Source organism: Cervus canadensis, chromosome 15 (assembly GCF_019320065.1).
Source record: "Cervus canadensis isolate Bull #8, Minnesota chromosome 15, ASM1932006v1, whole genome shotgun sequence".
In the NCBI taxonomy this organism is placed as follows: Eukaryota; Metazoa; Chordata; class Mammalia; order Artiodactyla; family Cervidae; genus Cervus; species Cervus canadensis.
The window spans coordinates 55357267-55373463 of NC_057400.1; the positions used below are offsets into that span (position 1 = coordinate 55357267).

General features: G+C 35.2%; 1 protein-coding gene across 1 annotated transcript in view; it reads left to right on the forward strand.

The window, feature by feature from the left end:
• MTX2 (metaxin 2) overlaps window positions 1-16197 on the forward strand; it is a 67861-nt gene that overhangs the window by 35927 nt on the left and 15737 nt on the right. Inside the window, exon 4 of the mRNA XM_043487920.1 lies at window positions 15299-15371. Within this exon, the coding sequence (XP_043343855.1) occupies window positions 15299-15371 (73 nt within the window). The remainder of the gene's footprint in view (window positions 1-15298; window positions 15372-16197) is intronic.

Genomic DNA, 16197 nt, shown 5'->3' on the forward strand with positions numbered 1-16197 from the left:
TATAATGTTGCCTACATATATGTAAGGTGGTGGGTGTTGTTTAGTCACTAAGTCGTGTCTGACTCTTGTGACCCCATGGACTGTAGCCTGCTAGGCTTCTCTGTCCATGCAAGAATGGACAGGCAAGAATATTGGAGTGGGTTGCTATTTCCTTCTCCAGGGGATCTTCCTGACCCAGGGATTGATCCAGCTTCTCCTGCATTGCAGGCGGTCTCTTGCATTATGAGTGGATTCTTTACCACTAAGCCACCAGGGAAGCCCAGTCACATATGTGTAATAGTTTAAAATTTTCTAGTAACCACACTAAACGAAGTAAAAAGAAATGTGAAATTAATTTTAATAAATATATTGTATTTAATATTGTCAAATATTATCATTTAATCAATACAAAATTTATTAATGGGATGTTTTTCCTTTTTTTTAATGTTAGGTTCAAAATCTGATGTGTATTTTATACATCTCAATTTGTGCCAGCCACATTTCAAGCACTCAATAGCTATATGTAGCTGGCAGCTCTTGTATTGGACAGCACATGTCTAGAAATACTATATAAGCAAATATATATGAACTTCAAAGTTTTCTGCAGAAAATACTTTATTTGATTTTTCTTCAAGAAATTTATGTCTTTACGAATTTAGTATCTCTTTTATAGTAGATTCCACAAGTGAAATGAGTGAATAATCTGTTCCAGATACCTCAAACATTACTGTTTGTCTTAAGTTTCCTCATCTTTAAAATGCAGATATAATAGAAGCTGTCCTACTGGATGTCATTAAGATTGAATGTGTTTAAAAAAATATATGAAATGTGTATAAACATTAAAGCACTTAGAAAAGCACCTGGCATATTGTAAACATGTGGTGAATATTGGTTATTTCCTTCTTTCCTGGTTCTTTGACAGAAGTACACATTATCAGTGGCAGCAGCAGGAATGGAAGCTTGTAGGCTTTGTAATACCTAAACTGATTAAAACAAATGTTAGGTGTAAGAATTATTTTTGGATGTATTTAAATCTATATGAACATTAATAATTTTTGTAATCATTCTTTCATTGTTTGCCTAAAAGTTGTTAGTGTAGATTGCTTTAATTCAAACAAAATATTATTTTAATAGTATTTACTAAATAAGGCTTGTTTCAGAATTAAGTATTGAATGCTTTTGTTGTTTAAGGCACTCTTTTTAAAGAGCTTTTCTGAGAGACATCTTATTCAATCATTACCATAACCCAAGTGTATGGTACTGTTATTAAGCTCATTTTTAAATATGTGGAAACTGAAGCTCAGGAAAACTCTGGCCAAGGTCATAAAGCCCATAAATTGTGGAGGTAAACAGACACCAGCAGCACTGGCTGAGTGCCTACTACATGCTAATCACTGTGCTGAGCATTTAATTCTTAGGAACTCACTTAGTCTTTATAATAACTGTATGAAGTCAGTGCTGCTCAAATCCCCTTCTGCAGATAATACTGATAGAACAACAATAATAACTAGCTAAAATCTATACCGTACTTACTCAATGTGCCAGGTCTTATTATATATACTTTAGATATCGTAGATAATCCTCACATGCAGCCACCATATGAGGTAAGTAGCACTATTATTATCATTTTACAGATTAGGAAGTTGAGGCAGAAAAGTTAAGCAGTTGGCCCAAACTTATATAATTAGTACTTGACAGAGCTGGAGTGCAAACTCAGGGAGTCTGGGTCAAGTCCATGCTTGTAACACTTTGCTGCATACCAGTTCAGTGTGTGATACAGACCTTTGGACTTTTCTCTGAAAATAAGTAGATAACTTAATTCAAAAATCATTTCTGACATTTCCTAGCAAATTATATATAACAATTTATGGATTACATTAAGACGTGAAAGCTATATTGCTGCTTTTGGATCTCTAAAATGTGATGAAGATAGTCTTACCTATATTATGGGTTGTTACGAAGTTCAAGTTAGGTAGTAAATGGGAAATTCTTTTGAAAGAGAAGAAAGCAGTATAACTACAAGATGATGCTGAATGCTGAATTAGTGCCTATTTTTCAAGGATTTGTGCATATTTTGTGAATGTCTATATAATAAAATGTTATTTCTAGTAAGTTTATTAGAAAGAATAGGATTACAGAATCCTATTCTAGAAAGGATTTTGTTTAGTATATATGAAGCCAATTTAAAAAGAAAACTGTTTCCCTTTTTTGTATGGCTTAATTTGAATACTGTAAAAGTTTAATTATTGAATTTATTTTTTAGACAGTGTCTCAAACTGATTATTAGAATGCCGCATGAAAAAGTAGCCTTACTTTTTACTTCTACAGTTTTTACTTACTTCCAGTAAGAATAACATTTAAGCTCAGGTTAAGGGAAATGTCCCTATTTTACTTAATATTCTTATTTTTTCCTATCCTTTGTGAATAAATACTTAATCTCTAAAAACGAAAGGGAACACAACAGAAATACACTGTATTCTTTCTGTTGAATGTGTTTTAATCATTTAAAAAGTCAACATTTTTATAGGCTGCATTAATACTGGGCCACAAATGTTAATATGTTAGATATGCTGATAAATAGCTGACACTTGCTTTTTCCTTTTTTGCAAATGATGCCTTTTAGGTGGACGTATTAATCTGAGGTTAAATGGTAATATCCTGATATAGTGGTTGGGGAAGAGCAGAAGAGAGGAGTATCTCTTTTCTTTGAGACTGCAGGTCAGTTGTGTGGGGAATCACCTGTGATTAAGAAATTACAGCAGCTGTAAACTTGTATCATTCAGAATGTCACAGTGGACAACTTACCTGCAGAATTTTAGAGGAAATGATTTTAAATTTTCAGTTTCGTTTAATGCATTTTTTGGTTTGCTGGTTCTATGCAGTTTCTAATGTCAGTTTAAACCTGATATAAATACAACAGGTAGGAATGCACCAGTGCATTGATTTTAATAGAGAAGTAACAGAATGCTATTTTATGTAAAACATTTTAAAATTGATATAACTTTCTTAAAATTTCATAAAAGATACAATATGTTTATCCTTTCCGCTTTGATCATTTTCTGCAAAATGAGGCTCCTGTGTTCCCTTTCAGGATGAGGAGAAGGAAAACTAAGGGGTGAAGAGAATTCAGTGAATCCTTTTCAGGATTCTAAAATGAGCAAAATGCAGGCTGCAGATGTTTCCTTGATTTAAATTCTTCAGGTTGAATGTTACATTAGGTTACCTTTTTTATCTCAGAAGTATTACAAAGTGTTTTGGTGATATATGCTTATAGCACCTGTAATGATTTAAATGTATAAAATGTGACCTTTAGAAAAGATAACTGTGAGCTTAAATTGCAAATAGAATTTAAAAAATTCTCAATATTAATCCCTCAACACATAAATGGTATGGTATATAGAAAACATTTAAATTAGTCTTACAAAATTTGTGAAAATGAAGTATATTCCAAACAGAATTAGATGGGTATTAGAGTTGTCATTATTAGTAATTAGTGAAATAATGTAAAATGGTTACACAGGGTAATAGTTTGCTAATATCAGTATCTACCTAACTTAGCAAAAAATTTACACTCCTGTAGTTCTGAGAGATTACAAATTAGAATATCAACCATAGGCTTTCTCTGTTTAAGAAGTAAACAGCAAGCAGAATTTTACAATTTGTTGCTGTTAAACAAAACAATAAAGACATAGCAGTAAGATGAAAAAAATGACAGTCTATTTTCTTAAACAGAAAAAGGATAGAATTCTTCATTATTAGATATACAGTATCAACATAATCAATCTAGCAGCATTATATTTGAGCTGAAAATACACTTAAATTTGAGGTCATACACTACCCCATGTGAGTGAAACATCTTTCATATAGTTCTAAGATGAAATTACCCTTGAATGAATAGCATCTTCATTTATCTTCAAACCTCTTCTGTGCTTTTAGTGAATCTACTCTTTCAACATTCTACAACAAGAATTACATTATACCATTATACCAGAGTATTTCTGCAGTGTGAAATAGATTGGTTTGGAAAATGAACCTGGCTTTGCTATAAATTACATTCCCAGGTACAAAGGAATTTGTTATTTTGTTTAAAATAGTCACAAATATAATTAAGGTCTTAATTTATGTTAAACTACAAATGCGGCTATTGCTTTAACTGGATTAGGAACTTAATCTGTCACTTTAAGAATGATACCTAACACTTTCCATTTGTAACCTTTAGATACATTATTTCAATTATAGGGTCTACAGCTGTTTGATATAAAAAATGAATTATTTTAAAATTTGTTCTTGGTTTTTAATTTTAAAACATGTCTCTTAGTAAGGTGGAAAATAATTCTTCAGTTGTTGTCACAGATTTTCCTTTGTGTCCTGACGAAACAAGATATGAATTAAAATTTGGAATCATTCTTATTTTGTGCCCTGAAAATGGCATTGCATGATTTAGAAGAGTCCTTAGTGAGTTCTTACCTAAAATATTTCAAATTTAATTATGAAATGAATAGAAGCTTTGTCCTAAAGAGGAAAACCTGAGGTCTGCTGTCTATGGATAACTGATAACAGCTGAACTGAAAATGGATTTTCTCTATTTAGAGTTTGGATAGTTTTGTTAATTTTAAATTTATGTACATTTAGAAACTATGTTTATAATCCCTTAAATTCCACAGTGTTAATCAGTGTAAAGTACCCAGTGTTTTAAAAACTTATTAAAGACAATTCTTTAAAATTTTGAGTTATTTTAATATTGGCAAGCAATGTTGATTTTTTTGTTTAAGTGCAATTAAAGAGTATTGTTTTGTATTTAATTTATAAGACAAATGTTTCTTCTGTTTTTGGGCTAAAGAAGAGGAAGGAAATGTGTTGTTCATTGGTAAATGGTTTAGTATTGAGTTTATCATTAGGTTAAAAAATGAAATGAATACATTTTATATTGCTGCCATCTACCACTTAGTTTGTCCTAAGAATTTTAAATTTAGTGGGTTTGTTGTTGTTGTTGTTATTGTTATTTTTCTCAGTTGGAATATTTATCTGTGAATCACGAAACTTCACAACATTCATAGGAACTTAGAAAAAAGCAGTTTCTTGTCATTAGACCCAGATTGTTCATTGAATGCCAGTTATGTGACTGGTATTGTATTAGGTTCTTGGGTTACAAGAGTTGCTTCTGGGTCTTTAACTACTTTTAACTCTTTTACTTAAATTTCGACTCTACAATTTACATTTATTTATATTTAATTCTAATGGGGAAAGTTTATACCTTTTCCTGTTATGGTCATCTTTTTTTGTTGCTTTCTTTCTGAACTTGATTTTTTTCTACAGCTATCAGATATTGATATATCTAAACTTGAGTCATATATTCCAAGAGTGGTATTCAGGTGAAAGTTGTGTTAATTAGGAAGGTCCTCTTTTATGGGATCTGTTTCATTTGTGCTCCCAGTAGCATTTCATGTTTTTGGTAACAAAGTTTCTCTATTTCATATAAAACTTTTTGTGCTTATTGAATTGTAGTTTCTGATGATTTCTGCATAGCTAATTTTTTAAAAAGTTGAATTCCTGTTACTGTTTTCCTAAAACATTACTTGTTTAAATACCTCTGAGTTTAATAGGAATCATATTGATCTTTTTAATGCAGTGAGCTTTGGTACCATAAAATCATGAAATGCTAATCTGTGTTGTAGCTTACTAGTTTTCTGTGAACTTGGGTATGTTTTTATTTTTATGGATATCTGTGTCTTATTCATTAAGAAATGTTTATTGAGAGTCTGTGGTGTGCCAAGGATAAAGTAGTGAACAGGATAGGCATGGTCATTCTGAACTAATGGAGCTGATGTTCTGGAGGGGGAGGCCTTTTATCAGTTTCATCAATGTGTGTGACTTTGAAAAGTTATTTGTAAAGTAAAAGTTTATGTCAGTATTAAAATATCTTCATTCATATTTTTGCTTTGTTGAATCGAGTGTGTATTATATAGGCTTTTGGTTATATTCTATTTATTCTTTTGATATCTACTTAGAGGTTTTTATCTTAGTATATAATTTTTCTATTTTGATTATAAATAGTTACAGTATATAATTATTATTTATTTACCCTTTTCTCTTAAGGAGATGTTAATAGGTAAAGTTTTCTTTTGAAATCACCAATGTTGAAAAGTCTTTTTTTTCCACAGATAGATCTATCAGTTCAGTTCAGTCGCTCAGTCGTGTTCGACTCTTTGTGACCCCATGAACCGCAGCACACCAGGCCTCCCTGTCCATCACCAACTCCCAGAGTTTACTCAAACTCATGTCCATCAAGTCGGTGATGCCATCCAACCATCTCATCCTCTGTCATCCCCTTCTCCTCCTGCCCCCAGTCCCTCCCAGCATCAGGGTCTTTTCCAGTGAGTCAACTCTTCTCATGAGGTGGCCAAAGTATTGGAGCTTCAGCTTCACCATCAGTCCTTCCAATGAACACCCAGGACTGATCTCCTTTAGGATGGACTGGTTGGATCTCCTTGCAGTCCAAGGGACTCTCAAGATTCTTCTCCAACACCACAGTTCAAAAGCATCAATTCTTCAGTGCTCAGCTTTCTTTACCGTTCAACTCTCACATGCATACATGACCACTGGAAAAACCATAGATAGATCTATAAGTATTTATTATTACTAATATTATTACTACTAATTTTAATAGTAATATATTTATTAAAATACTGTGTGCCAGCTGGTGTGTAAAGTGTTTCACATACAACACCTCAGTTAATCTGCCTAATAAATTGTCTTCCTTTTAGAAATGGGGAAGCTTATGAGGTAAAGAAACTTTCTCAGACTAACACAGGCATCAAGATTCTACTCTTGAGATGGCTCACTGGGAGACTTCTGCTCTGTTAAATCTTACTGTTCTGTGAGTGAAGTTGCTCAGTCGTGTCCAACTCTTTGCAATCCCATGGACTGTAGCCTACCAGGATCCTCAGTCCATGGGATTATCCAGGCAAGAATACTGGAGTGGGTTGCCATTTGTTCTGTATTGACTCTTAAAAGACTGATGCAGAGGTTTCCATTTTTTTAAGATACTCTAGTCTTCCACTCAAACAGCGTGCTTCTTAAATCTCTACTCTGTTAGGATCCACTAGGTTCTGCTGGGGCACTAAACCAGTGACAAAGGAGTGGGAGTGTGCTAATAGTAGCCCCGTTATAAGAGTGGTAGGGCTTCCCGGTGGCTCAGATGGTAAAGTGTCTGCCTGCAATGTAGGAGACCTGGGTTCAATCCTTGGGTCGGGAAGATCCCCTGGAGAAGGAAACGGCAACCCACTCTAGTACTCTTGCCTGGAAAATTCTGTGGACAGAGGAGCCTTGTACGCTATAGTCCATGGGGTCTCAAAGAGTCAGACATGACTGAGCGACTTCACTTCACTTGTAAGAGTGGTATGGCTTATGAGTCAGCAACAGCAAGTCATATTACTTTAAATGATGATAAGGACAGCATCTCAACGAGGGAGCATCTTCCCTGTGCAGATGCAGCAACAAGGGTGGGCTTGTTGTTGGCTGGCTGTGTTTCCATTCAACCAGGATTGAGCCGTTTTCACCATTTCATAAACTGAGTATTTTTAATTATCTTACCAGAAGCCTTGCCACCATGTTACTGAAGGATTGCTGTTATAGAATCTGTCTATAATTCCTGGTGCTATTTTTTAAAAAAATTTATTTTATTGAAGTGTAGTTGATTTATGGGCTTCCCCAGTGGCTCAGTGGGTAAAGAATCTTCCTGCAGTACAGGAGACACAGGTTCGATCCCTGGGTCGGGAAGACCCCCTGGAGAAGGGAGTGGCAACCTGTTCCAGTATTCTTGCCTGGAAAACCCTTTGGACAGAGGAGCCTGGCGGGCCACAGTCCGAAGGGTTGCAAAGAATCAGACACAACTAAGCACGGAGGCATGGCATAGTTGATTTACAATGTGTTCATTTCTGTTGTACAGCAGAGTGATTCAGTTATGTGTATATTATATATTCTTTTTCCTTTATGGTTTATCACAGGATATTGAATATAGTTCCCTATGCTATATAGTAGGACCTTATTGTTTATCCATTCCATATATAATAGTTTACATCTGTTAATCCCAAACTCCTAATCAATACCCCTCTCCTTGCCCCCAGCCCGTTGTCAACTGCAAATCTGTCCCCTGCTGCTGCTGCTAAGTCACTTCAGTCGTGTCCGACTCTGTGCGACCCCATAAATGGCAGCTTCTCCATCCCTGGGATTCTCCAGGCAAGAACACTGAAGTGGGTTGCCATTGCCTTCTCCAATGCATGAAAGTGAAGTCGCTCAGTGGTGTCCAACTCTTAGCAACCCCATGGACTGCAGCCTACCAGGCTCCTCCGTCCATATGGGATTTTCCAGGCAAAGAGTGGGGTGCCATTGCCTTCCCCAATCTGTCCTCAATTGCCATTCTTTTATCTTCAGCTGTGTTAGGTTTTTCCACAACATATAAGCTGCTAGTTTTATAATCTAATCAAAGCAGTTACATTGTTATCTACAATAGCAACTTTTGAATATAGGATTTAGATATTTGTAAGGGTCAAATTGATTGGTAACAGGTTGTTCTTATTTCTTTAGACTCTTGGCCTTAACTTTAATTGTATGTAAATGAAATATATTTTACTCCTCAGAGTTATTTTTTTTATAAAATATCTGAGCTGTAGTTCCTGAAAGGTATGATTCAGAAGTAATTACTGAAGAAATAGACTTTAAAATCTTCATCAAATATCATAGGTGTCATCTTTTGGAACTGTTTCTAGAATTTCTCTTATTTAAGTTCCAAATGAATGCGATTTCTAAAAAATGTAGAGTTAAGAAAAATGTATAACCTTTTTATCTTTACTTTTCCCTTTAATAGCAGTTGGTAACATATATCCTTTTTAGCTTGGAATTAGAAATTTTGGAGTTGCTGCTCATGTTAGTGGGCATATGAGTTCCTGTTATTTGATTACATGGGTGAAGTTGCTAGGGGCATTCTTGTATGTTAGTGGCTCTGTGCCTCCTTTCTTGTTGATATATTTCTGGGAAGGGGGATTGTTGGCTGATAGAGTAGGCATCTGCTTAGTAGTCAGTATTACTAAACAGATCAAAGTGACTCATTTTACTCCCACCAGTAATGTATGGGAGGCCTATCACACAAAAAATGTATACTGTCCCACCCTACCCCAAATCCTGATACTCAGAGACAACCTCTTTCAGTTCTTTTAGCTGTATTTTTTCCCTTGGGTATTCATTGCTATAATTTCGAAGTAAGATGTTTATGTTTCTATTTCATTTTTTAATTTAAATTTATCTATTGAATTTCACTGTGAAATTTAATTTTCCTTTTATAACTCTCTCCCATCTTCCCAATAGTTCTCTAACTGTTGGGGTTAAATTAATATTCAGTGTTTATATTATAATTAGAATGTAAAGATTGATACTAGCTGAGTGGCTTGGTGTACAACAGACATATTCTTTCTATATGATTTTTTTTCCCTTGAGTAAATAATTGCTTTATCTAATTCATTTGGGTAATTTTCTTTTCTATACTCTTTGAACTTTCCCTCACAGTAGTCAAACACATCAGGTCTTTTATTTATTTATTTCTTGGAAATATTACGTTTCTACTTCAAAGGGAATGGTTCCTTTCTTGATGGGCTTCAGAAATGTTTTCTTACGACTGCTATTCATTATCATTCAGGGAATTCTTTTTTCCTTTTTTAAATGTTGGATCCCCTAATTTTCTGCATTCTGTGCTCGTTTTTTCTTGGTTTATTATTTTTATTTTGGCTTTTTAAAGACCTTGCTTATGTTGTGTTGTTTTTATTCTGTCCACACTTGATTGATACCTTAGCCACATGGAAAATTTTAGCTTGACAAGATTTTCCCTTAGAATTTGGAAGGCCTTTTGTCATCTTCTAGCATTTGGAATTGCTGTTGAGATATTCAGTGTCATCTCAGTCCCTTGTATGCTTTGCTTTTTTTCTTTTTTCCCCTTTTCTTTGTTTCCTTTTTTCATTTCTTTCCCTTTTTTTCTTCTTTCTTCCCTCTCTCCCTCCTTTCCTTTCTACCTATATGCCTTAAGTAGATTCCTTAATCTTTCTGTACTTCTGTTTTCTTATCTTAAAATAGGTTGTTTTTTTTTTTTTGTATCTACCCCATAAAGTTTTTATGTAAGTACCTGGGACATAGTAAGCGCTCAATAAATATTAGCCATTATAAATTTTCTTTGAAGTTGCTCTCTGCTTTCTGTCTTTTCTGTTTTCTCTCGCCTCCGTTTTTTGTGGTTTGTTTTGGCTCTGTATGTTTGAAGCTATCCTCAAATATCTCTTGATCTCTGCTAACAATTTATATTTAAGAGTGAGGCACTAAAAAGCTGATGGGGACTTTTTGACATGTGGGCTTCACTATAGACTGATTGCACAGCTAGCTACTGTTTTTTTGGCAATTATCTAAATGGCCACCTACCCCTCACTAAAACCATCAGTATTTGCAGGTGTTTTCTATGGAGAGGTAGTCTATAAGGACTAAATTTGGCTGCCAGTGTTTGGGAGCTGAGAGAGAGAGGGACGCTGTGGGTCTCTACCATCAGTGTACATACTTTCCCTTCACTTTCTTTTCATTGCTACTCTCCACTCCGGGCCATCTGCTTTGCTTGGATCCTGATTCAAGAGTCTCTCTGGTTTAGTTCTTCCAGAGGATGAACCTGTGAATTTTGCCAGATTGGGGATGGCTGGTTGTCTGATGACTTTCATCCAGTTCTCCTACTTTGACTCCTTTATCTCGCCTCTGCCTTCTGTGGTACTTGGCCTCCAGTTTTGGAGTCTTCCTAGTTTCTGTGATGCAAATGTATTGATTTTCTCCTCTTTATGCTCTTAGGTTTCAGCTTCCTCTGCCCTGCTAAGTCTGCTTTTCGTCTTACAAAAACGGGTTGACATCTCTGGTCTGCTTTGGTCTCCTCTTCCATTCTGTGTGTTTTTCTGAGTTTATACGTTTTCTGTTTCTTCACTGTTACTTCATTGGATTTTTTTTGAAGGTTTGCAGAGATAAATATAGAAGTTCAGTCCTTCATATTTAACTGATTGTCAATGATCTAGTGTTACTTTTTCCTTTGAATTTTTTTCAGAAATAAAAAAATGTACCAACACAACCCCTTCAATGAATTTTTTTGTGTGCTATGAATTTAATTAATTCATTCAATATGTTGAAACTACATCAAGCTTATTAAATTTCAGGGTCTCAGCCGTTAGGTGCTGGGTTTTATGTTCTGTGTGTGTGCGTGTGTGTGTGTAAAAAATTCCCACCATGTTATGTGTTTAGACACTTGGCAAATTTATATTCATAGAATCAATACATTTAACAGCTGTGGTTTTATTTAATTTATTCATTCTAAAGTCTTAGTTTTCACTTTTTAATAAACTTACCTGACCATTTTGTCAATTGGGATTGCTCAGCAAATGAGTAAACCCTATACTAGGTCTTTCTGAAATGGAAAATATTATGGTATTTAATGTGTCACTGTCATCAAAAGGTGATTGATCACTTGCAGGATTTGTGGACACTGTAATACTCTGCAGGCTGTTTTTATAATATTTAGCCTAATCTCTTTCAGATGATGTCAGCCTCTTTTGCTTAGATGTCTTTTATGCACTGATTGCCGTTGCAATAGACCCATGCTGTCCAATAGAACTTTCTGTGATGATAGAAATCTTCTGTTATTTATACTGTTCAATAAATGTGGTAGCCACTAGCCACATGTGGCTGTTGAGCACATGAAATGGCTAGTGCAGCTGGGGAGCTGAAATGAACTTTTCAACTGTAGTCAATTTAAATTTATGTTAAATAGCCACAAGTGACTAGTGGCCTCCATGTTAGACAGCACAGTTACAAGTCATTGTTCTTATAGGATGTGCTAACTTTTTGATTTAAGTTATTTTATGTTGTCAGTCACTTGAATTAGTTTGGAATAATGTACCCAACAGAGGAATAGGAGTTGACTGAGTTATCCTGACTTTCCTTATTATTATTGGAACTACATTTTTGTTTGGATTTATATAAGAATAAAAATATGCAGATTGCTATTTCAGAATTGAAAATAAAATGTGTTTTAGGTTGGTGTATCATGCTTGTTTTATTTGGAGTATTTGAGGTGCAGATAAGAGATTGAAAATCCAAGTGAAAGGTGAAACTACTGTTTTGAAACCTCAGAGATTTTTCTCCTAGCCTATAAGAGAAAGGAGAAATACTGCTGAATCAAAGCCTGGTTTGGATTTAGAGTTTTTATATTCTTGAAGACATGTAATGTCATGGTAATGTTTTGTTTTGCAATTTTAATGTTTGGATGAAAATACTGTGTTTGTGACCTCAAATGTCTTTGTGATTAATTCAGATTAATTCAGAAAATTTCTTTTGAATCAGGGATGAAGAATAATTGCAGTGAATGCTATAGCATTAATCTTTGGCTAAGTAGACTTGTGGCATCAGTTGAGGTCTGTGGTAAGTTGAATATTGTTAAATTGGTCAAAATTAAGTCAGTTATTTTTTAGTAAAGAGGTAAAAATTTCATAAGACTGAAAACATGGCTTTGATTGTAGAGCATTACAATTTTGCTTAACCTTTTTTAGTGAAACAGAGCTTTTTGGAATAATGTTTAGTATAGTTACCAATATAATACATGTAGGTTAGCAAAATATACTGTATTTGCTATTTTATATAGTATTATGACTGTGGCTTCCCTTGTGGCTCAGCTGGTAAAGAATCCGCCTGCAATGCGGGAGACCTAAGTTTGATACCTGGGTTGGGGAGATCCCTTGGAGAAGGGAAAGGCTATCCACTCCAGTATTCTGGCCTGGAGAACTCCATGGGCTATATAGTCCATGGGGTCGCAAAGAATCAGACAAGACTAAGCGATTCTCGCTTTCATGACTTAACTAACAACTGAATATTATTATGATCTACAAGAAGATACTTCAAGCAGTTCTTTCCAATTCTTTTTGTTCTTCTGAAGCCTAATACCCCCCCAGGTCCTTCATTCTCGACAGTTTCTCCTCCCATTTCACAGAATGTGGCACTCCCTCATTTTCCCATCCTCACTTATCAGCTTATAGTCATCATCGCTGATTCTGACCACCCCTTGCAAGTACAGTGAAAAAGTGTCCTGTTTTCACTGCAGAGGCGGGGGGAATGCTGCTACCTATGCTCTTATTTCATTACTTTTTATCTTGTTACTTGTATATCAGTTATTACCTAGTTCTTGTCATTTCAGCCTATTTCCACTGTTTCTTCCTGCTATATATGGTTTAATGAGCTCAACTTTTTTTGTATCATTAGGTACAGATACATATGTAATGAAGAGAGTTGATTCTTCTTAATTCCTTTCTCCCTTTTCTTCTGTCTTCTTGAAAGATCTCTTTATACTTATTTTAATTCTTTCCTTCTCAGTCTGTGTTTTAACAAGCCTTCCGCATGATTCTGATGCACACTGAAGCTTGAGAACCGCTGCCTGCAGTCCATACTTGTGGATTAACCAAGAAACTCACTATTATTGTTATGAATTGGGAGTGTAGGTTATAGTTTTTAGAGGACTGTTAGTGTACACTTACATAGACAGAGTCTATGGTTGGATGAGTTGTTCTTTAAACCTGGAAACAGTTAATTGTTGGTCAATTAGGTAGGATGAGGTTTGGCTTTTGGTTTTGGAAAACCCGAAATAGCAGTGGCTTAAAAAAGAGGATTCTTTCTTTCTTTCTCTCTCTCTCTCTCTCTTTCTCTTTTTTAATACAAGTAATCCAGGTTTGGTGACTGCATGATTATCAAAGACTTAAGCTTCTTTACTCTTATTGTTGCTCTACCACCTTCAACATTCAGCTTCTACTGTGATTCAGTTTGGCTACTGTGGCTATATGATCAGCCTTTTCACATTCTAGTCAGCATGAAGGAAAAAGAGGAGAGGTCACATCTCTTGTTTTTAAAGACACTTCACAAGCAGTTGCCCAAACTTTAAGTCCCATAGGCCAGAATTTAGACACTGGTCACACCCAGTTGTAAGGAAGCTTTGGAAATAAAGTTGTTATTTCAGACAGCCTTGTGTGAAAATATAATTAATGATTTAAAAAATTGTATAGCATTATGTGGTTTGCATTTACCATAAATGATTTACCAGTTCCCTATTGTTAGACAGTTAAGTTGCTTATAAAATTTTTGTTGCTATTTTTGTTGTTCAGTTGCTCCTACTCCTTGTGACCCCATGTACTGCAGCATGCCAGGCTTCCCTGTCCTTCACTATTCCCTGGAGTTTATTCATGTCCATTGAGTCGATGATGCCATCCAACCATCTCATCCTCTGCCGCTCCCTTTTCCTCCTGCCCTCAATCTTTCCCAACATCAGGATCTTTTCCAGTGAGTTGGCTCTTCGCATTAGGTGACCAAAGTATTGGAGCTTCAGTTTCAGCATCAGTCCTTCCAATGAGTATTTAGGGTTGATTGCCTTTAAGATCGACTGGTTTGATCTCCTTGCAGTCTAAGGGACCCTCAAGAGTCTTCTCCAGAACCACTTTCAAAGGCATCAATTCTTTGGTGCTCAGCCTTCTTTATGATCCAGCTCTCATATCCATATGTGACTACTGGAAAAACCATAGCTTTGACTTTGTGGACCTTTGTCTGCAAAGTGATGTCTCTGCTTTTTAATACACTGTCTCGGTTTGTCATAACTTTTCTTCCAAGGAGCAAGCATCTTTTAAATTCATGGCTGCAGTCACTATCCACAGTGATTTTGGAGCCCAAGAAAATAAAGTGCCTTCTAAAATGTTTGTTGCTATAAACAAAGTAAAAATAAACAATTCTCTGTCTTTTAAAAGTGAATTAGTGAGCATAAAAGCTACATGTTAGGATATTGAGTATTATTGGAGAGAACTTTGAAGTAGTAAAAAAAAAGCAGTTTGAGAGTTTCAGCCTAAGACGAAGATAAGAATCCTGAGAGTAGTGGAATTAACTAATAACTTACAACGTTTGGACTTTTTAGTCATCTGTTATAGAAAATTAAAGAAATACACAGTATTGCTGACTTACCTAAACTAATGCAGTAAGTGTGGATAACTTACATTTGAGTATATAAATGCTTTAAGCTTCATACATTTACTTGAGTCTGAGTCATATGTATTGATCTTTTAGTATTGAAATGACATTTTATTTTTGTTTTAGAGTACAAATCTTTCACTTTAAATTGATTTATTCTTTTCCTTTTCCTGAGCTTTACTTAAGAAATAAAACATTATGTTCTAATATGCATATACTTTCATTAGACTTACTATAGATTTCTTTTGATTGACAGGCCTTTTTGCAAATGTGTAACCTGCCTATCAAAGTGGTCTGCAGGGCAAATGCTGAATATATGTCTCCATCTGGTAAGTGTCGTCCCCCCCCCCCCCCCCCCCCCCCCCCCCCCCGTTAATACTCTGCATTGATAGAATTGCAGTGATAGTCCAGTTTGTACCTAGAATTTTTTAGAATGCCTACACTATACTGTAGTCTGTTAAGTGTGTAATAGCATTGTGGCTAAGAAAAACAATATACATATTTCAATTAGAAATACTTTATTGCTAAAAAAAATGCTAACCATTGTCTGAACCTTCCGTGAGTCAAAACCTTTTTGCTAGTGGAGGATCTTTCCTCCATGCTGATGGCTGCTAACTGATCAGGGTGCTGGTTGCTAAAGCTTGGGGTGGCTGTGTCTGTTTCTTAAAGTAAAACAACACTGAAGTTTGCCTCATTGATTGACTCTTCCTTTCACAAATGGTTTCTCTGTAGCATGCAGTGCTGTTTGCTAGCATATTACCCCGCAGTAGAGCTTCTTTCAGAACTTCTCAAATCCTGGTGCTCTTTTATAAACTAAGTTTATGTAATATTCTCATTCCTTTCTTGTCATTTCAACAGTCTTCACAGCATCTTCAGTAAGAGTACATTCCAAGAAACCACTTTCTTTGCTCATCTATAAGCAGCAACTCTTCATCCTTTAAAGTTTTATAACAGAATAATAATGAAAATGTTTGAATTATTGTGAAAATTACCAAAATGTGATACAGAGACATAAAGTAAGCAAATGCTGTTGGAAAAATGGCACCAATATACTTAGTCAATGCAGGGTTGCCACAAACCTTCAGTGTATAAAAACGCTCAATATTTGCAAAACACAATAAAGCAAAGTGCAGTAAGGTGAGGTATACATAAACT